Source organism: Diadema setosum, chromosome 8 (genome assembly GCF_964275005.1).
Source record: "Diadema setosum chromosome 8, eeDiaSeto1, whole genome shotgun sequence".
Lineage (NCBI taxonomy): Eukaryota > Metazoa > Echinodermata > Echinoidea > Diadematoida > Diadematidae > Diadema > Diadema setosum.
The window spans coordinates 14,662,233-14,682,290 of NC_092692.1; the positions used below are offsets into that span (position 1 = coordinate 14,662,233).

Consider the following 20,058-nt stretch of genomic DNA (forward strand, 5'->3'; position numbering starts at 1 on the left):
AAAGAATGATATTGATAATGACAATAATTAGAATCATGCATTCCCTTAATTTCAATTCAAATCCATAGTTTATAATACCTCACAATTCCTACTGATGCACTCAGACCCATGCTTCATTTGTATAATAGTGCATGACCCTGCACTACTGACAACAAAACTAAGTGAGAAAAAGGACAGGAATAAATCCTATGTGGTGCTTATTCAAGTCAATCACAGTAAGTTCTAATTTACCAATCCTCCCAGCGTTGATGCATCTACCACATGATTCTTCACATTACACACAGTATACCCATTTCCATTTGAGGCCCAGCAACATTAAGCGAACAGGGACAAGTACCTCTCAAGCTGGATCGCCTAAATTTCAAAATTGATGGCAGATTGAAACGTGACGATAAATCTGCGTGCATATGGTTAACTGATACTTGAAACCAGCATTCTGAGCGATTCATCTCATTTTTTTTTCTTAAATCATGACTACACAAATTGAAATGGGGAAAAAATCTCTAGTCCAAAGTACATATTGAAATAGTAGAAATTTGCTCCCCACCTCCCCCCCCCCCAAAAAAAAAAAAAAATCCCAAAAGAACAAACATTTTCACACATAATTTAAAGATATAATCTCCAAGAAAGCAATAAGTGCATGAAGATATCACTCAACACTTTCTATGTACAATCCATTTTCATAATGGCTGAATCATGTTGACGCATGGGGAAAAAAAATCATCAAAACATCGTATGAACACAGAAGTCATTAGTGAGTGATGCCAATGACATATGGTGACAGATTATTTCAAAAGTTACACCCTAAGACGAATTCATGATAAGTCTTATATGATACTAATGTGTTCAGATATATACACTTTGTACATAGGTATTGTACATGTGATGACATTATCAAAAGAAATATCAATACCAAGTCATGTTGTGATTTGAAATTGATGTTTGTAACTACACGTATATACCCCAAATCATATCTGCCCCAAAATAAAATGGAAAATAATATTTCCAAACAAAAACCACAAGTATGATAGAATGACTTGCAATAATGCCCAACATACATTGTATGAAGGGAGGTCATGAGCCTAAAAACATGTACAGTATGATATGTGGGTTAATTCAAATGGGAACAAAAACAACAACTGAAACTGGAATGTTTCTCCGCCTACTGCTGGATTAAAGAGAAATTCTACTCTGTGTTCAAGTTGACGATGTCAAAAGGGCTTGATCCAAATAAAGAGAATGTAAACAAATTTCATTAAAATCAGAAATCAAAGGATAAGCTACTGTATACTGATTCTTAAATTTTCAGGTGTTTTCTTGAAGTTGCAGGCACACAGATGCAAATAAAGTAAAGCAATACTGACTAACAAGTCCCATATTCATTTCTTAAATGTCTTTAAAAAAAAACTATTTTTACATCTATTTTTTTTCTAAAGGCATGCTGATTTACTATAAATGACCTTTAATGGGGGTATGTAGTTGCTAAATCATTGACCGCGAAAACAATTTCCATATCTTTAGAATGTAAAAAACTATTAGTACAATGTGGGCCAATGACATTATGACCTCATCTAATTTGCATTCATAGTTTAAACCAATTATATTGTTTTGTAAAAACACAAAAAATCAGTGTTTTACTTGCATACACTGTATATATCCTTTGTTTACTCTTAAATTTCATGCATGTTCCATTCAAAGGTAAAATCTTTTACATTTCTGTTTTGTTCTGATTTCACTCAAAATCTATAAGTCAATCTTGAAACACAGGGTAGAGTTTCACTTCAACAAAAGTTCTCCAGAAGTGAATGGCTGAGTTACAGGCCCTGAAGCGTGCAGTTCACTCACCTCACAGGTGAAGCACGAAGCCCCCAAATACCAGGGGACATCAAAAGCTTGCATTTCCACAGACTACAGGGCCAAATGTAAAGATGAAGAATATAATCACATTTATTTGGGTACATTTTTGTTTCCAAAGAAACAATAAGCCACTGTCCATGAACCAGTCTTCCTACCTAAAGTGCAGTTGATCAAAGTCTTACAGCTGCCATCACACGCAGTTTTGACCATCTCTGATATTCATTAGTGTAGGTGTTTCAGGACTTGCTCATTCTGGTTTCCAAAGTGATATCTGCCAATTCCATTCTACATGGTCTGTCACTTCTAATCTAATGTCAGGTTTCACATGCTTAGAAACAAGTGCTATTAGTGTATGTACTCTAATATTAATTTCCAATTTCAATAGTGTGTGGACAATGTCAACGTGATATACATGTAACAGTTATAAACAACTTGTTATACATACACAATGCATTTCATTCATTACAATTAATGTAATTTGCTGAATTAGCAGGGAGTCATAAAATATGTTTCCAGCATATTGATGAATTAGTAGAGGGATCATAACTGTGTTGATGTTTGGCAGTTTATATCCTGTGATGAGTTAACATTTCCCTGGCATATCAGTCAGGCCCAGCTGCAGACTAATCAGGAGATTGGGGTTATTTCATAAGTAGGTTTGGCCATTCTCTTCACACACACACACACACACTTCTTGTTTAATCCAAAATGCCTAACCTGCATTTTGTTTGCAGTTACAGTGCATACTTTATTTGAATATTAAAAATGGAAAATCCAAAACAACTGCTTTAATACTGTGTATAGATAAGTTAAGTCCCGCCTGCTTAATTATTTTTTGGCTACTTTTCTTCAACGAAAAACATTGGCTTCTTGTTTTGCTACAATGAGGATCATGATACTGCATCGTATACAAGTTAGAATCGATTGCACATTTGAGGAAAATATCAACCATGACCATATTGTAATACAGCTGTACCATGATCATCAACATGGGACAAAAGCTGCACACTGAAATAGATCCGATGTGTTGCTTCAACACGCCTACTCCTACCTTCATGTCTGGCAAAGACGTGGACAACTGTAATTCACTCCCTTGATTCACCATCTTGAATTATTCCACAGCTAATCATATCCTCAAGACCAAACTCCCATGAGTACTAAGAACCCCCGCTGATGTCGAATGATCCATCCAACAAGAACTGCACCACCACAGTTCAACAGGTGCATGTCCTCCTAACATCAATTGAAGAATATTTCTCTACAGATATGCACATTCATATCTATCACCACAATTGATTAGGCATTATATCAGAGAACACAAAAACAGCTGTTTATTCACACGGCAGATTACCTATTGTGAACAGTAAATGTACCATGTCGACAGCACATCCGGCTGGTCCCAAAGAGAAACTGTATGGAAATCAGGACATCACACGTGGCTATTCTGATTTGCATAAATTATGCAGACCCCTCCATTGCAAGTTCAGGTGGTTCTAGCCTTGATTTTGTTTTTTCTCTCTCTTTTTTTTTTTCTCACATCTAGTAAAAGCTTGGGTGAATCGGCACTTGCCGTATGAAAGATGATGTTTACTACTTGAAACCGGAATCCACGCCAGCCAATGAGACTTTCAGTCGCGGCTTGTACTCTGGCACATCAGGATTTATATTTGTTGGCAAACAACTCGATGTCGCTCAAAAAGTCCACCAACTGTTCCTTTTCTTGTTCTTATCATTTTTTAGGCTCGGTATTAGAATACAAATCAATGACAGGGAGGCCTTCTGCTTTGACATTTACACATGTATTCAATCTATTGGCTGGGCAAACATGCCTGAACAAAATAAACTATAAGGGGTTATATCGGGCATGGGGGCACTTCAGTAAAATGCCATGCCATTATGGTATATACAACACACTTCAAGAATATCTAGGGAAAGATTTGAATACTATGTCTGCTCAGAAGAGCAAGCTCCAGTGCATATTGTATTTCCATCATTATAAGGTTAACAGAAGGTAGAAGAGGATTTATCATTTTAATGAGAGTCAATACAAAGATTCACCTTTTTGTATTAAAGCAAGCTTGCCAACCCCTGAAGGCCAAACAGAGCACATACTGATAAATAGTGAAAAACATATAGAAGGCCAAAAAAGTATTCTTTTTAAAAATGAAATTATTTCTAAAGAGGAAGCATACAGTTACACGATATAAACTGGCTGAATGCATCAAGAAAAACATTCTGAAAGCAAAAAATAAAATGAATTAAAGAAATGTGTTTTCTTTTTTATGAAACTGCCATTTATGAAGTTTGTTATAACTTGCGAGAAAAACAATTAAGAAAATTAATACCTTTCATTTCAAAACCATATTCTTTTATTTTGAATGAAGGAAAAACATATTGAACATGGGAAAGACATATTAGCTGACAGCTATATGCTAATGTATGCTAGAAACATGAGTAAGTTTTCAGTGCAGCCATGTTTAATAGTTTTCTCATTCAATACACTGTACAAGCAAATATCTGTAGCTTGCAAGAATCTCACAAAGCAATTGAAGTTGCCTGTCAAACATGTCCTCTTACCATGAATGCAGCCCCGAGGGGCAAGCTACCCATGTACCCATGTGCATGTCAGCACATGGCACTGACTAATCTTGCAATCTTCCAAGGCATCTTTACTGCCATTTTCCTCGAGACATCATCCTCTTACCCTCCCCCCTTCCCCCACGGCAAGAATGGGACACTCCCACTGGACAGTGATGCCTGAAACAGGAGAGATTCATATGCAGATTTTTAGTCATCCAACATCTGGCAGCATTCTCACACACCAAATCTGGCAAAAGTGAGAGAAGATGAGAAAAAAAGATGGAGCGGCACAAATCACACACTATGAGAGGTAAACGCCACAGGATGCCAACAGATTGTAGAATGCTATTTTTAATAGGTGTATCTCACATGAATATAATTGGAGTGATATATGGTGGGGGGGGGGGGTGAGAATTTGACTAGCTGAGTGGGACCATCTGGTGTAGAAACTGCCTGCATTTATCAATCATCTTCATTTTCTGGATAAGTGATCACAACAAGAGAAAAATATTGTTTTTGCTTTTTGTATCAAGCAAACTGTACAAGAGGTATTTCATAAGGACAAGTGATATATATAGCGATGGATCAAGTCAATTTTTAAAGACATTGATGTGTCATAATTCCTTATTAGCAAATCTCTCCAGTAGTCTCGGACAGACACCTGAAGGCCGTTCATGACCATTTTGAAAGCAAGAGACGCAAACTAGTATGTTAAATACTTGAATTTTTTTCCAAAACAAGGATTCGTCCATCCGACCAAATGCGCAAAAAAATAATAATAATAATAATAATTAATCAATCACATTTTCCACACTGCTAGGGCTAAAATAAATCTGCAGACTGTAAAACATACTTATCCAATAAAGAAAAGAAATGTTATTCAATAAAAAGGCAAAGTCATATATTGCAGAAGAAAATGAAAAATTGCATATTTTTATGCCTGTGTAATTCACATTCAAAAAAAAATCTCCTGAAAATGCATTATTTGTGTATTTTTTATGAAATGAAACATTCTAAATATTGTGCAACAACAACAACAAAAACTCCAAAATGATACATTAGTTGGCAGCTCTGCACTACCTACATTGTCAAGTAGGTCATCCTCTGTATTGTACACTTTGGACATTCATGATATACATGTACCCACAAGTTGTATTTCTAAGCTTACATCTAGTACAACCTTGGATATCACCCTCATGAGGCAAACACTGATTTATTGCTCTACCTTCATAACAGCCATCTATCATCTATAAAGCAAACATAAAGACAGACATATCAAACGCTGCAAAGCTATTGCATCCTACACTGTCTCATCAAAAAGGTAGTGCACCATCTTACTCCCCAGTGTCAGATACTTGCACTTACATCATCATAACCAGATAAAACCAAACAAAACAAAACCACAGCTGTGGTCACAACAACACCAAAAAAGTATTACTTAGGAAGACAATGAACAGTGTGTTACTGTTCGTAGCATTTTTTCATTGATGTACACTTGATGGACAGGGTGCACAAATTCATTTGCCCTGTTGTCTTTGGCAACTAAAACTCAATATCGGGCAAGTGAAATGAGTGGAAACTTGTTCGAAAGTATGGGACCATTACCAAAATGCCCTCTTGGGCAAGTAGGAGAAACATACATACATGTACACAGGAGAAACATATTTTATAAATAAATGCATAACTGAGGCAATAAAGGGTGATACATTCAATGACATAGCTTCCCTGCATTCTTTATATTACCAAGCTTTCCACCTGTCTTGGCCATGATCGCATTTGTGTAAATTATTACATTAGAAAAACAAAAGTCATTACAAATATCGGAATCTGGTCATAAATCAGAACTGCATAGACAGTCTAATCAATACATATCAACCAAATGCAAATAAATCTGAGTAAATACCGAAGATCACATATGAATAAAGGACAACTATTCACATATCGCAGCAGTTTGAAGAGTATCTGGATACCACAGGCATGGGCTGTATGGGTACCGGGTATATGACTTCATCTACATACTCATAATACATTCATGAAACCATACATACCAAGTCGCATAGCCGTATGGAAAGAATTGTGTTCTGACAGTAATAGTTCACATGGTATTACCTGTGCATGGCTTCTCAGTGTATAGGCTTCAGTAGATGTTGGTCGTGTAACTGGATGGTGTGTGTGCGGCAGGCAGTAGGTTGGGGATTGACAAGGTATTTGGTATTGTAAGGGCTATATGGCCCACGACTGTTTATTGGTTAAGGTTTGTGAATGTGTTTGTCTGTATGTGTGTTGGTTTTTGTCCCCGCCGAACGAGTTCGAGCAGGGTACTATGAAACGGGCTCCGTACGTGTGTGTGTCTGTGCGTCCGTCCGTGCGTCCGTGTGTGATCAAAATGTTAAATTTGCTACTTCTCTGTCATTTATGAGCCAATTTTGATTCTGTTTGCTTTATATGGTAGCACTACATGGGAGCTTTGAAACTTCTACACAGAATTTCAGTTGTGACCATTGACCTTGACCTTTGACCTATATTGTACATTTTGCTACAAAATGCTACTCCTTCGCCATTTCTAACCCGATTTCGATTCTGTTTGCTTTATGTGATGGCACAAGGTGAGGGCTTAAAAACTTCTACACAGAATTTTGACCTTTGCCTTCTTTGACCTTTGACCTTGACCTTTGACCTATATTGTACATTTTGCTACAAAATGCTACTCCTTCGCCATTTCTAACCCGATTTCAATTCTGTTTGCTTTATGTGATGGCACTAGGTGAGGGCTTAAAAACTTCTACACAGAATTTTGACCTTTGCCTTCTTTGACCTTTGACCTTGATTTTTGACCTATATTGTACATTTTGCTACAAAATGCTACTCCTTCGCCATTTCTAACCCGATTTCGATTCCGTTTGCTTTATGTGATGGCACTAGGTGAGGGCTTCAAAACTTTTACACAGAATTTTGACCTTTGACGTCTTTGACCTTTGACCTTGATTTTTTACCTATATTGCACATTTTGCTACAAAATGCTACTTCCGTCGGGGACATATATTACGCACCGCGTAATTTCTACTTTTCGTTGTTGTGTCTATATTTGTGTGTGTTGTGTTCATACCTTCAACTAACAACGTCCACCGTACAAGCAGAGAAGATGCTGATACACCTCCACACTCACTTGTATTTGCAAAGTAAAAAGTACGGGAAAGCCATGTCACTGGCTGTATTGCCCTTCATTTGCTCACTTATACGAATAGCGTACACCTTTACAATGCACATAAAGGATGTTATTCACCACAAGGACCATACATCTTCATGAAAAATCCCTATGCCATACAAGGTTGGACTTTTTATATCTCACTGTAGTCTTGATATTCATCTTGGGACGTCCATCCAAGTGACAGACACTCTCCTGTATAGTAGTACTCAAAAAAGGTCTGTGCAACTTTAATCAAGCAATTAAATGCCTTACATACACAACCAGCCTGGGAGCAGCAAAGAGAAATATCACCTACATTGCATATGATGACTCCAAAGTGAAGCTCAGTTTACAAATAAAGGGAAATTTACCCCAAATATACATGTAAATTGAGTGAATGCAGCCACATTAGTAAAACACATCAGTGAAGTTTGATGAAAATTGTACAACCATTCACTGATGTGTTCTAATAATATTGCTGCATTCACTCAATCTACATGTGAATTTGGGGAAGTTCCCCTTAACTCTCTCAAATCTACTACACCAAAACATATATAAGTGACACTGGCAACAGTAATGAAAGAGTGAGCTTGAGACAAATTTAGTGCTGCAGACGGAAGGGACAAGCATCAAAAGACTTAGAAGTGATAGAGAACGGCATGTTAATTTAGTGCAGATAGAGACGATGGAGGCAAGAAACAGTACTCTGTTGAAGCTGAGGAAAGAAAAGTGGGGGACGAGACTAGACGAGGAAGAGGTTTTACCTGGATGAGTTGGTCCATGTCGTCCACCTCCCCCGGCAAGTCCGAGAGCGAGTTGAAGATCTGGGCCGAATTATCCAGGGCTAGAAGATCCTCCTCCTGAACAGACAACAATGGTGGTGGAAAGATATAAAATAGCTCGAGAGGTTGGGATGAATTTGGTACAGATTTATGCAAAAATCATGGGGGTAGGGGGAGGGGATGAATAGAAACGAGTTTGCAAAAGTTCTCAAATCAAAATCAGAGACTAAAAGAAAGCTTTCAGTGACACCTTTATATTGCACGCATCTCATTACGCAATGATAATTTTTCTATAAGGGAGGCTTTTTTTTCAGGGTGTGCATGATACTTATGTTTCTATTTTTTTCTATACACTGTTCTATATCATTATATATTTTGTCAGGGTGTGTAAGAAATCTGCATTTATAAACTGTTGTATTACATTGCTTGTTTTTGTAATTGTATTAAAAAAAATGTGATATTTGAAATAAAATTATAGTAAAAAAAAAAAAAAGCTGCTGGAAACTGCTTATCTAATATTGGCGAGCCAAAAGAGTGAATAAAATTGATAAATTGATTGAGAAGTAAAACTGATTTGAATTGAAATAGCTTCCAGCAAAATAAAGGAGACTTGGCAGCTCTGTACACATAAAATGGCAGACCAACAATCAAATATGGCCTGCCAAAAAATGTATGAGAGCCTGGAGGTTAAAGCAAAATTGATGGAGAAATTATACACCCCAATGAAATTTCTGCACAAGTTTTACGTCCATACATCTAATGTGCACCATCTTCTCTCCCTAGGAAAATTTCTTGGCACTGTATCTACTTTAGTCCATGGTGCCATTTAATATATCCTGATGCAACCATGTACATGTAGGATGTTAAAAAAAAATATGAAAAGAAAATCAGATATCTTAAACTCAAATCAATATCCAAGGCAAATACAAATATTCATCATTATTCAATATTACACACTAAGACAAGCTCTTTCAGTTTCATAAATTTCTTTGCATCATTTCACACCCTATTGCATTATATACTGTACTCCTTTTCACATTTTGGAGTTTCACACCATTACACCAACCTTTAAATTCTTATACTTTTTGTATCACATTGTCACAGTCTCTTTAACACAATGGCATATATGCATTTTGGAATAATCTTACACTCTTTCACATAATTATACACTCATTTAAATTTAACATAATTATGCATACATGCCATCATACACCCTTTCACAACAAAATAGACCATTTCACATTGTTACTCCATCTCAAATCATTGCATTACTTTACCCTGCTATGTCATGTCAAATCATTACACACTCTTTTCACATGATTACATGTCCCTTTCATACCAATCACGTCTTACCCCATGCCCCCCCCCCCCCTTTTCACATTACATCACATCCCACTGACCTTCTTTTTGAACATGGCAAGTGTGACCTGGAACAGCACGATGGAGCCCTCGAAGAAGAACATGTCCCACACTCGGAGTAGAACCTTCATGTGAACCACCCCAGCGAAGGCGGTCAGGAACCAGTGGAGTGTGATCAGCGACAACTCTGACCGGCCGGAACAACACAAAAACCCACCATGTTATTGATTTATTGATTTTTTTTTTTGACGATTATCAACAAAAAAAGGAAAAGTGTAAAATGGGTTGTCCACTAGCAGTCTCAATGGCACGCTTCACATCTGACTTCATTCCCTGACCCACTTCTCCATGGCAACACACACAGAGGCAGTGAAAATATACGAACATCTGGGCTTCGTGTCCGGTGAGAATGATATTCTTTTAGACAAGTTCAAACTACCAACACAATGTAGTTAAATACAGCACACTCAGAAACTTTTGCACATTTGATTTTAGAGAATTTCACTTGTTTATGATTTCTCTAAAAATACATGTACATACTTGTTACTATATTTGTGATAGTTTACACTGGCAGGTTATAGGTAAAAACAAAAACAATAATAAAGCCCCATGCAAAACTTCTCACATTTACATAAAATAATTTCTGACTGACCTGATCATTTGTGAAAAATGCCTGCCATCAAAGCTCACTGCATTGAAAAAATATCTGGACCCTTCAAAACCAAAGAAATCTATCTTTAATTTTCCAATAGAAAGTCATGAAACACACACACATGCACATATGAAATGCAAAATTATGCAAAGGTTAATACTAGCACAAGAAACTAAAGGTTTACCACAACTGCTCTTCATATTTTCAAAAATCAAATAAAGATGTTTAAACAGAAATGATGCATGTCATGATGCATGTAAACTCCAAGTTTGTGTATTGCTTGTTCAAATCAATGATCCATGACCAACATATTGCAATTTTGGAAATCCATGATGCGGTTTGATAAGGCTTGGACAAAGGCTAAGGCTTCCATGTGTTGTTTGCTGCTGACCTATCTACAATATATGAGAGCTACTTATCTCCTAATGACTATCAATCCATCAACCTGCCCATCCAAGGAGGCCACATCTCTATTCCCGTTTTCATATTAACCCCCCATCGCCAATTACTGGAACTGGTCTAGGTTTGGTCTAGACATGGACCAGGCTATTAGTACCCATCATGAACAGCTTTGTCTGAGAGTGGTCTGAGGCTTGGCTTAAAAGTGACATAGTCTGGGGACCAATGATTTGAGGCCCACACTCTACCCAAGCTTTTGTATGCACTTGGGTAACCTACACACAGTACATTTCTTCAATATTTATTTTCCACTTGTCCTAGCTTAGCAATCGACTCAAAATTCTGTCTTTTTGTGGCAACTATTCCCATTATTGGGAACTGAATCTGAAGCCACAAAGACATCAAGCTCTTACTTGATCCACTTAAGGCAGATTTATAGCTGCCAGTCTGATTCAAAGACTAGTCTTCAATGCCCTCTGAATAACAGAAAAACTTCAGACTGTGTGGCTTCTTTGCTGGACACTAGGCAATGTTTCCCAATATTTCCACACAGGAATACCCTACAAGCCTGTAAAAAGAAAAACCCACACTATAAAAGCTATTAACTAACAACCAATTTAAAGCGTAAAATGGATCAGATAGAGTAAATCATAGAACAGCCTTTTGACTGCCTTCACTACTGTATACACAAGCATCTTGAGGCTTAGCAGGAAGAAAAGTTCAGATACTGAAGCATGAATGGGACTTGGAAAGTTATACTGCTTTAAGGTTCACTGGTCTGTGAAAGCAGGTTAGTACCCCATTAAGCTGCAGAGTCAAGGAGGGGGAAGGAATAGGTATTAACAGTGGTAGGGGATTACTGTTATGGGAGATTCCAATTCTTACTGCTGTAAGGAAATAAGTATACCAATGGAGACTTTCAAAACTTGTTTTTGGTTCAGTAAGTTTTGTTGTTCCCTATTTATTTATTCATTTTTTTTTTTGGGGGGGGGGGGTTGAAGGTGTGAAAGGGGTTTCTCTCTTTCAAGGATGCCTCTTTGAAGAATGCTTTCTTTGAATATCAAATTATTCTCAGCTTTTTGACAAGGCCTTGAATCGCTGTCACTGCCTGCCGTGGTTACATGCATTATAAACTCGGGTTCTTGTAGTTAGTCTCATTTCAGCCGTGCTAAATTGTCAGACTTGACCCTCCACCACAAGGCCTTGTCAAAGGGCTAACTTTTTCTGAAGAAAAACAAAAACTAACCAACCCATGAGAATTTCAGTTTCAAATCAATACTGAGAAAAAAAAAAGACAAATACGTGTAGCTGGCCCATGTCTATACCAGTTCCACACCATCACAGTACAAATTCTCATGTAAAATGAAATCATTTCTCCATCCCAAGATCTGTGCCTCACCAATGTCATGACTCTTTAAGAGCTGGTCAAGCTCTGGAAGGTAGCTGACCATCAGCTGACGTAGCACCCTCTGGTCAGCCTGCAAAAAAACATATAAACAACACCTGCTGTGAATTTCTTATCCTCAGCTCCTCTATGCATAAGGTGATTCCTTTTAGTTACTGTAATAATGCTGCATACATTGTATTTTCTCAGCATGAAATTTTTGCAAAACGCAACTGGCATTCGATGCATTCAGTGTAGACAAGAACATACCGTGTGTGTGCATTCTGATTTTGCCAATCTTGGCTTTCGCAAAATTCACAAATTAAAATGCACATGAACATTTCTGGTTTTACAGTAATCTAACATGTTCCAGGATAATTTTCTCTCAGAAAAGTTCTTGAATTCATCAAATCAGGAACAATGAATTTTGCTGCATATCTTTTATCACAGATACATCAATTTAGTCAATACGAAAAAGACAGGTTTAAGTTAAATTTTCAAAGATGTGTTGCCAATTTCAGGATCAGTCATAAATTTAGCAATTTAGAGGCTTTAAATAATCTCTCATGTATTATTCTGTAAGTAAAATAAACAATTACCTCACATGGACAACAAAGAGCTCAATCTAATGAAAGAGAATCTTTTACTCTTCATTATGAAACACTCACAATGAAAAAAAAAACAATATATAAACGTGTGTACATATACTAAGAAAATATAGCACAATACCACAGAAATCTAGTTCCTGAGACTTAATGGCTTGAATGAAGAGAGAGAGAGAGAGAGAGACAGAGAGAGGGATCGAGTACCTGAACTCCAAGGAGTGTGTGTGAGAAATATGACGGTGGGACCAGGTCCTCTATCAGTGAGCACAAGATCCAGAATGCATCCTCCTCATCCATAAAGAGCAGCAGGGAGGCTACAATCTGTAGTGATTGATGCAAACAAGATGGCTAGAGAAAAAGTACACAACTTACTCAGCATAGAGGGGAGCTCAATTCACACACACACACACAACACACACACACACAGAAAAAAAAGGCAAAATAGTAAATATGACACCCTCACAACTTTCCACTGCATCTCTAAAGAGCCAGCATCATGAGAAACATATTGTAGAAAAGTCGCTCTTTCTTCAAAGATAAACCATAGTACTAAACTTGCTACACGCCAGCATAAAGACTTGTTGCATGGAGCCATGTAAAATTCAGTTGTACAAGGCTGTTTGTGTACTTACTGCACCAGAAGAACTTTATCTTCTCATCTATGCAGAACACACTGTGTGCAGCAAGAACAGATGCAGGCCTGGATAAATGCTAGATGACAGTCTAGTACATGAAACAAATGTATGACTGTGATAAAGCTTTACCTACAGCCAACACTACATGATCCATATGCACTATGTGCATGCATTGTATGCCATCAATCATATTCTCTTTATTGCAAATACTATTACAAACTTTATGAGGTAGCATATCACATGGTTTGACATTGCGGCTGTGGTGCTGTGGCCAGGGGCCGCCAAATATTGATGTTGGGCCACCAAATTTCCAATAAGGTTATCTATTGGTAGTCTCATCGAACAGCTAAAATTCAAAATAAAAAATATATTTTCTTTTATTTTCAGCCACTACATTTCTTCTTCAGGCCACCAAAATTTCAAATTTAAAGACTTTCAGGGCCCAAATGGGCCACCAGAGAAAAGTGATAGTGTTGAGCCCTGCATATCATATATCCTATGTTTAATTCGGACTTACCACGCCCGTTCCTTGACAGTAGCCAATGTCAGGGTAGAGCCAGGAGATGCCTCTTAAAACTCGCCGTAGCCGGGGCACACCAGTACTCTTCTGGGTGGAGAAGCAAGCGTTGCTGGGCATGGTCCGTAATAGGTCCTGTTGGGGAACACAAACATTGAAATGTTGCAAAAACTTTTGTTGCGGTTATTGCTCTTTTAAAGGAGTATTATAATTCCAATAGGACTGTCACTGTCAAGCATTTATTTCAACTTTGGACAATGCAACTTACGCTATAGTGTACATGTACATCTAGGTATACATAAATTCACATCATTTCATTCTAGCCCTGTCTGCAGCCTGTAGAATCATTAAAATTTCACTACCTGATGTGATGTCACTGTGCACAATATACATGGAATTTTTTTTTATTTTTGCTGCATTAGTCACATGATTGTATTTATGACCAATCACTGACCAATATTTATGAAGACCATTATGTAGACAAGTATTTATGAAGACCATTTATGTAGACATTGTTATCATGCACATTTTTTTTTTTTTTTTTTTACATGCAGAAAATAACAATCTTTTTTTTACATGGATCAATTGATACAATTTAAAGGTTTTGTACAAGTCTACACCATCAATATTTTAATAACACTTTTTCTTTAATATAGCTGTGTAGGATTTTTAGTTATCACTACACCACCCTGTTCTAATGGGCAACCTTTTGTCTTTCCAAATGCAGCAGTCAAACCGAAGAGCATTTTATAGATACATGCAAGTAATCATCTCACTCACATTGCAGCATTCACATTCTTTAAAACGTGTTTGTTTGAGTTTTTTTTCTCACCTTTTCAATCTGTTTTGCAGCCATTGACTGGTCACTGGAGCTGGCTTTGATAATTTCCTGCAGGTCAAAGGGAAGAATAAAAGTAATCACCGACACATTACAGTACATGAAGCAAATGTGTAGGAAGCTGCAATTCTCCAAAGATAACTGTATGGCACTTTCTATATAAATGCAGTCAAAACTAATTATCATCTACACTGAAAAATTAATTCCAATCGCCTACCAGCCTTCAGCTTTTTCAGAAGTTTCCAAGATGTTATGTAATGCTCGCCAGAAGCTTGGCTTAATATATCACAGAGGCTACAGTCATCTATAATGGTTTGACATCCAAGGTTGAGAAAACCACATCATCATTAATGACCGGAGACTCTGGGGAATGTATGATGCGGTCAGCAATGGTACAGGTCAGATTTAAAGGGGAAACGATGTAAGGGTGAGGTAAATTAAGTTCAATCTAAGTCTCATGTTGATCTCTTTATAAATACACATCTGTGGCCCCAGAGGGAAGAGATAGTTTATTTTAAGGTTTCCTCTTAAAGTACAATTTAGTCTAAAAATAAGTTGAGAATTTCAGGCAGGCACTGTAATTCATTATACCGCACTCACATTAAATGAGTTCTCTCTTCTCTCTCTCTCTCTCTCTCTCTCTCTCTCTCCTACGCACAGTTAAGAGGAAGCCTGCACCAATGAAAAACACCCAACACGCCCGTTTACAAGCACCCAAATTCAACTGAAGGGGATGCAAATACCATTAATTCCTGTGTGTGGACGCACAAATAAAATAATTTACTCTTAAACTCCAAAAATCAGTTCAGCTTGTTTTTTTTGTGTGTTTCTTTTTAACACTCGCAATTATTTGGCACAGGAAGAAACCACTTATTATCATTATTTTTTAAAATCTCACAATGCAACTTGCCACGCCAGATATGCACACTTTGGTCATTGCTTACACACACAGTCTGAAGATTCAAAGCACTTCCTTTGCAGCCCAGTGATTATTTTTTTTTTTATTCATTTTTTTTTTTTTGTGCATAAGTGATAAGAAAATAAATCTGATATTCGTTTTCATGATACAAACCCCCCCCCCCCAAAAAAAAAAAACTCCAGTGTGCGAATGCGGATATAAATGGTTAATAATGCCTCCGGCGACGCTTCGTGGCGAAGACATAAAAATGTTTGCAGCAAGCGCAGTGCATCTGAAATCAAATTTCGACTGTTGAAAATGTCTGTTACCTTGTATGTCATCTCGCTGCTGGTCTTCTTCTCCTGGGCCCCACAGAGTCTCATCCACAGCTGGGGGCGCATACTGTGGGGAATTCCCTCCCTCACCAGGGATCGCAGCTTCTCTGTCTGTGGCAGTCTGCTATCCATCTGTAAAAACACAGGAAGATGGAAAGACAGATTGTGAGATAGAGAGAAAGGTACACAGATGGATGAATGGATGAACAGATAGATGGATGGATCGGTATAGATAGATAGATAGATAGATAGATAAATAGATAAATAGATAGATACAATTGTAGATAGATAGATGAATAGATAGATGGATAGATAGATAAAGATGGATAGATATATAGATGGATTAGGGATAGATATATAGAGAGTGATACAGAAGACATAAGACAGAGACAGAGAGAGAAATGGAGACATATAGAGAGATATATCTTTAAATTAACAGATAGCTAGAGGGGCATATAAAATTCATATAATATACAGGCAGACCTCCCAACCTTTCTGATAGAAAAACAGGGATGATTTGGCTCAAAAGTAGGAAAGAAAGAGCAGTTCCCACAGGGGTGTGCAGTAAGATTATCAAGAAAATAGCAAACTCCTATTGAAACTGGGAATGGTAAAAATTCAGATCATTCTTCCACATTCAGAATGGTTGGGAGGTCTGTACAGGGATAGATGAAATGACAGATAAATATAGAATAAGAAAAGAATAAGATAAAATAGATAGAGAAAAGGAAAGAGAAAGATCACTTGAGAGGGATAAAATCATTCAGACAGACAGTAAAAAAAAAAAGAGACATACAGGTCAGAAGATCAACAGAGGCAAGTTGGAAAGTCGGTAAAATGAACAAATTCACCAAACCAGAGAGAATGAGGAGCAAATATGCAGAAAGACAAACAAAAACACACAGGCACAACCACATATAAGCAAAATAACAGGAGCGACAGGGAGGAAGAGAAGCTCGCACATGGATAGACAATGATGAAAGAATGATTCTCGATACTCATCTTCCTCCTCTTCTGGGTCCCATTTCATAAAAAGTCGATATGATAGCAACTCTTGCGAGATTGGCAACTGCCATGGTAATGACAAGAATCCAGCTTCCTGATTGGCTGTTGCTATTGGAAGTTGCTATCCTAACATCTTTTATGAAATGGGACCAGGTGTGCTTTCAGCTTTATAGCTAAGTTGTTGGTTTTTGTTTAATGTAGTTATTATCACAAAGCTTTAGAGTATGAAAGGTTATTTTTGTTCTGGCCCAACAAAATAGGCAAACATTGATTTACATTGAAGAGGAAAAAGACTGTCTCAAACATGTTTGTTTGTGTGTTTTTTCAGCCACAAAAACAACAACAACACAATAATCCCTCCCCCCCCCCCCCCCCCCCCGATACATACCTTTTCCCATGTCAGGTCTTCCACATCGGCGTTGTGTGCAAACTCGAAGTAGGCTGTCCACTTTAACCTCTGCTGGGGGTCTTCTACAAACGGCTCGCTCAGGAGTTTACTGGAGTTGGGTTCCGCTTTGTCTAGCAGAGAGAGTGCAGAGATGATGGTAATTCAATCCAATTAATTTCAATTCAATTCAACTCAATTTAATTCAATTTAATTCCATTCAAATCAAATCAAATCAAATAATGACAACAACCACAGCATGACGGTCAAAGTCCCACTTCAAAATAATTGATGCAAAGATTCCTACAGCAGAAGGCAACTGATTCATTGAAGGGACAGATAATATAATGAATATGAATAAAAATATTTGTTTGCTGCAGTTAAGTTTCATAAGAACTACTGAGAAAATAGTAACAGAGATACAATCACAAAAGTTGAATGAAATCCTAATGGAGAGGAGATACTATTCAGTAGGTGATAAGAGTTTTTTTTTTTTTAAAAACTGCAAAAAATAATTTAGGAATGCATTACATTGTAAAATTGTCAAGTGCTGCCAATAACAAAGCCAGACAGGTTTAATAGAGTACAGTGTGTGCATTCTTAACCTTGGTGACCTGCATTGAACAATACAGATTTGATGCACATATGAACACAAACAAGTTGACTGAAAAAACAAAACAAAATCAGAGTTACACACTTCAGTAACAGTCCATATATTGCATCAAAACAACCCAGTTCTACTAAACTGCTGACGTGAATATCAGTAACAATTTGCTGCAGCACATTAGCAAGGTTTTGCCTGCTTTAAACATAATATACAGTACAATGTAGAAGGCTTGCACATGCTAAAAGTCAGAGATCCTCAAAATGAAACCTGTGAAAGTAAAACATGATTAATCAATACATCTCATATTAGAATTATAATAAATGGGGAAAAGCTGGGGTAGGTTAAATTTTTTGAATCTGTGCAAAATCAGAAAGAAATTTGCAAACATTTGCTGATTGATTTGAGAACCCCCCCCCCCCAAAAAAAAAAAAAAAATCACCTTTTATCTTATAAACTACATTGTATGTTACCAATTGAAGAATTGGTTATAAATGTAGCTTAAGAGAAACCATTGGAATATCTTGTAATCAAAACTAATAAATACCAAACAGTAGGGTTTAAATGAAGGAGAATTTGTACACCACCTTTAATACGAAACATTAGTAATAGTGAATAATTGAGATCAGAATAGAACACTACAGCACCAAACCACATAAATGTAATTTCAGGGGCTTGATGGGTTGGGGACCCTATTAGCACACTGTGCACACATACTCTTGCCATAATTACATTGTAGGTAGCCGACAGCTGTGCTGATGGACTTCTTGCACCACGCAACGCTGCTTCTCGAGTCTTGACATTTACAGAAAGCCAAGGGAGCTACGGTACTTACAGACTCGTCAGACGCTGAGCTTGAGCTAGAGGTGTATACACATGGATGCTACACCAGAGATATAATTTGGTAATTCCCTACCCTCCTCCTCAAATTACGGCACAGTGTCTCAGTGTCATATTGACAAATTCATTTCTTAATAGACTACAGCAGATTTCAAACAAACTCTTCTGCATGCCTTTATGACAAGGTTGTTTTTTGTTGTTTTTTTTTTCTGACAGATACAGAGCTTGCCAACAGACTTGCATGGCAATGCTAAAATTCACAAATGAGAAATGAATTCCATGTATCAAAATGCGTTATAAAAGTAGAAACACATGAATTGAATTAATAGCTTTGCAAGGTCCTTAGAGGAGAAATATTCATAATGTTCTCTGAATATATCTACGACATACGGCATACCCTTTATGGGGTAGTAAAAATGTGCACATGTACTCTATAAATGTTTACGAACAGCCTTTGGCTATAATACCGTACACAGAAACTGAATATAAATCTACATGTGTTTACCAGCACATACAACTGCACACATACTGTACATGTACATAACATTTACTTTATACTTTAACATCCACTGAATGATTAAGACATCCACTGAATGATTTAGACTCATTTGTTAATGGGAGACTGGATGTTACCCCATGAACTCAGCAGACATACAACAACTACAACAAAAACAGCAGGAGACGATAAATTCATGATCACTTTCACTGTCCATAGCCGCTGTGTGGCCACATCATGGCAGCAGTTGGCTAAACTCTGACAGCAACTACAATTCTACCATAGCACTGATGTGATACCAGATGACAGCATACATACAGTGTTCAATACACTTGTTGAGAAAAGGCATGGCCTGAAAAATGTGCTTCTATTTAGAGCAAATGTACGCTCTTTCTGCAACACACCACAGCCTCACATCCACATCCACAGCCTCAACTTCTACATCTCTATATCTGCACGACTCGAAGGTACAGTCTCGATAAAACCTGCTGGTAGAAATACAGCCAACCACCCTCTTTTAGGATTCACAGTATCTCTTTCAAGTGTTTGGTGGCTTTTGAAGTGGTTGCATCGATACGGACTCCATGTCAAAGAGTGGTGTATTACCCCGTCTTTTTCACTGTTTAAAGTTACACCCCAAACTCAAAATTCAAGTTGGCTTCGACAAAGAGAGAGAAGTCATAACATTTTGGTAGAAAAG

The 20,058-nt window shown here is 37.4% G+C and overlaps 1 protein-coding gene across 1 annotated transcript in view; it reads right to left on the bottom strand.

Moving 5' to 3' along the window:
• The window catches only part of LOC140232287 (small G protein signaling modulator 3 homolog), a 68,525-nt gene that overhangs the window by 42,671 nt on the left and 5,796 nt on the right, over positions 1-20,058 (bottom strand). The window contains exons 4-11 of the mRNA XM_072312416.1: positions 17,422-17,552; positions 16,023-16,160; positions 14,790-14,846; positions 13,958-14,092; positions 13,010-13,126; positions 12,216-12,294; positions 9,807-9,952; positions 8,389-8,484 (exon numbers count right to left, since the gene is read on the bottom strand). Coding sequence (XP_072168517.1) covers positions 8,389-8,484; positions 9,807-9,952; positions 12,216-12,294; positions 13,010-13,126; positions 13,958-14,092; positions 14,790-14,846; positions 16,023-16,160; positions 17,422-17,552 — 899 coding nt within the window. The remainder of the gene's footprint in view (positions 1-8,388; positions 8,485-9,806; positions 9,953-12,215; positions 12,295-13,009; positions 13,127-13,957; positions 14,093-14,789; positions 14,847-16,022; positions 16,161-17,421; positions 17,553-20,058) is intronic.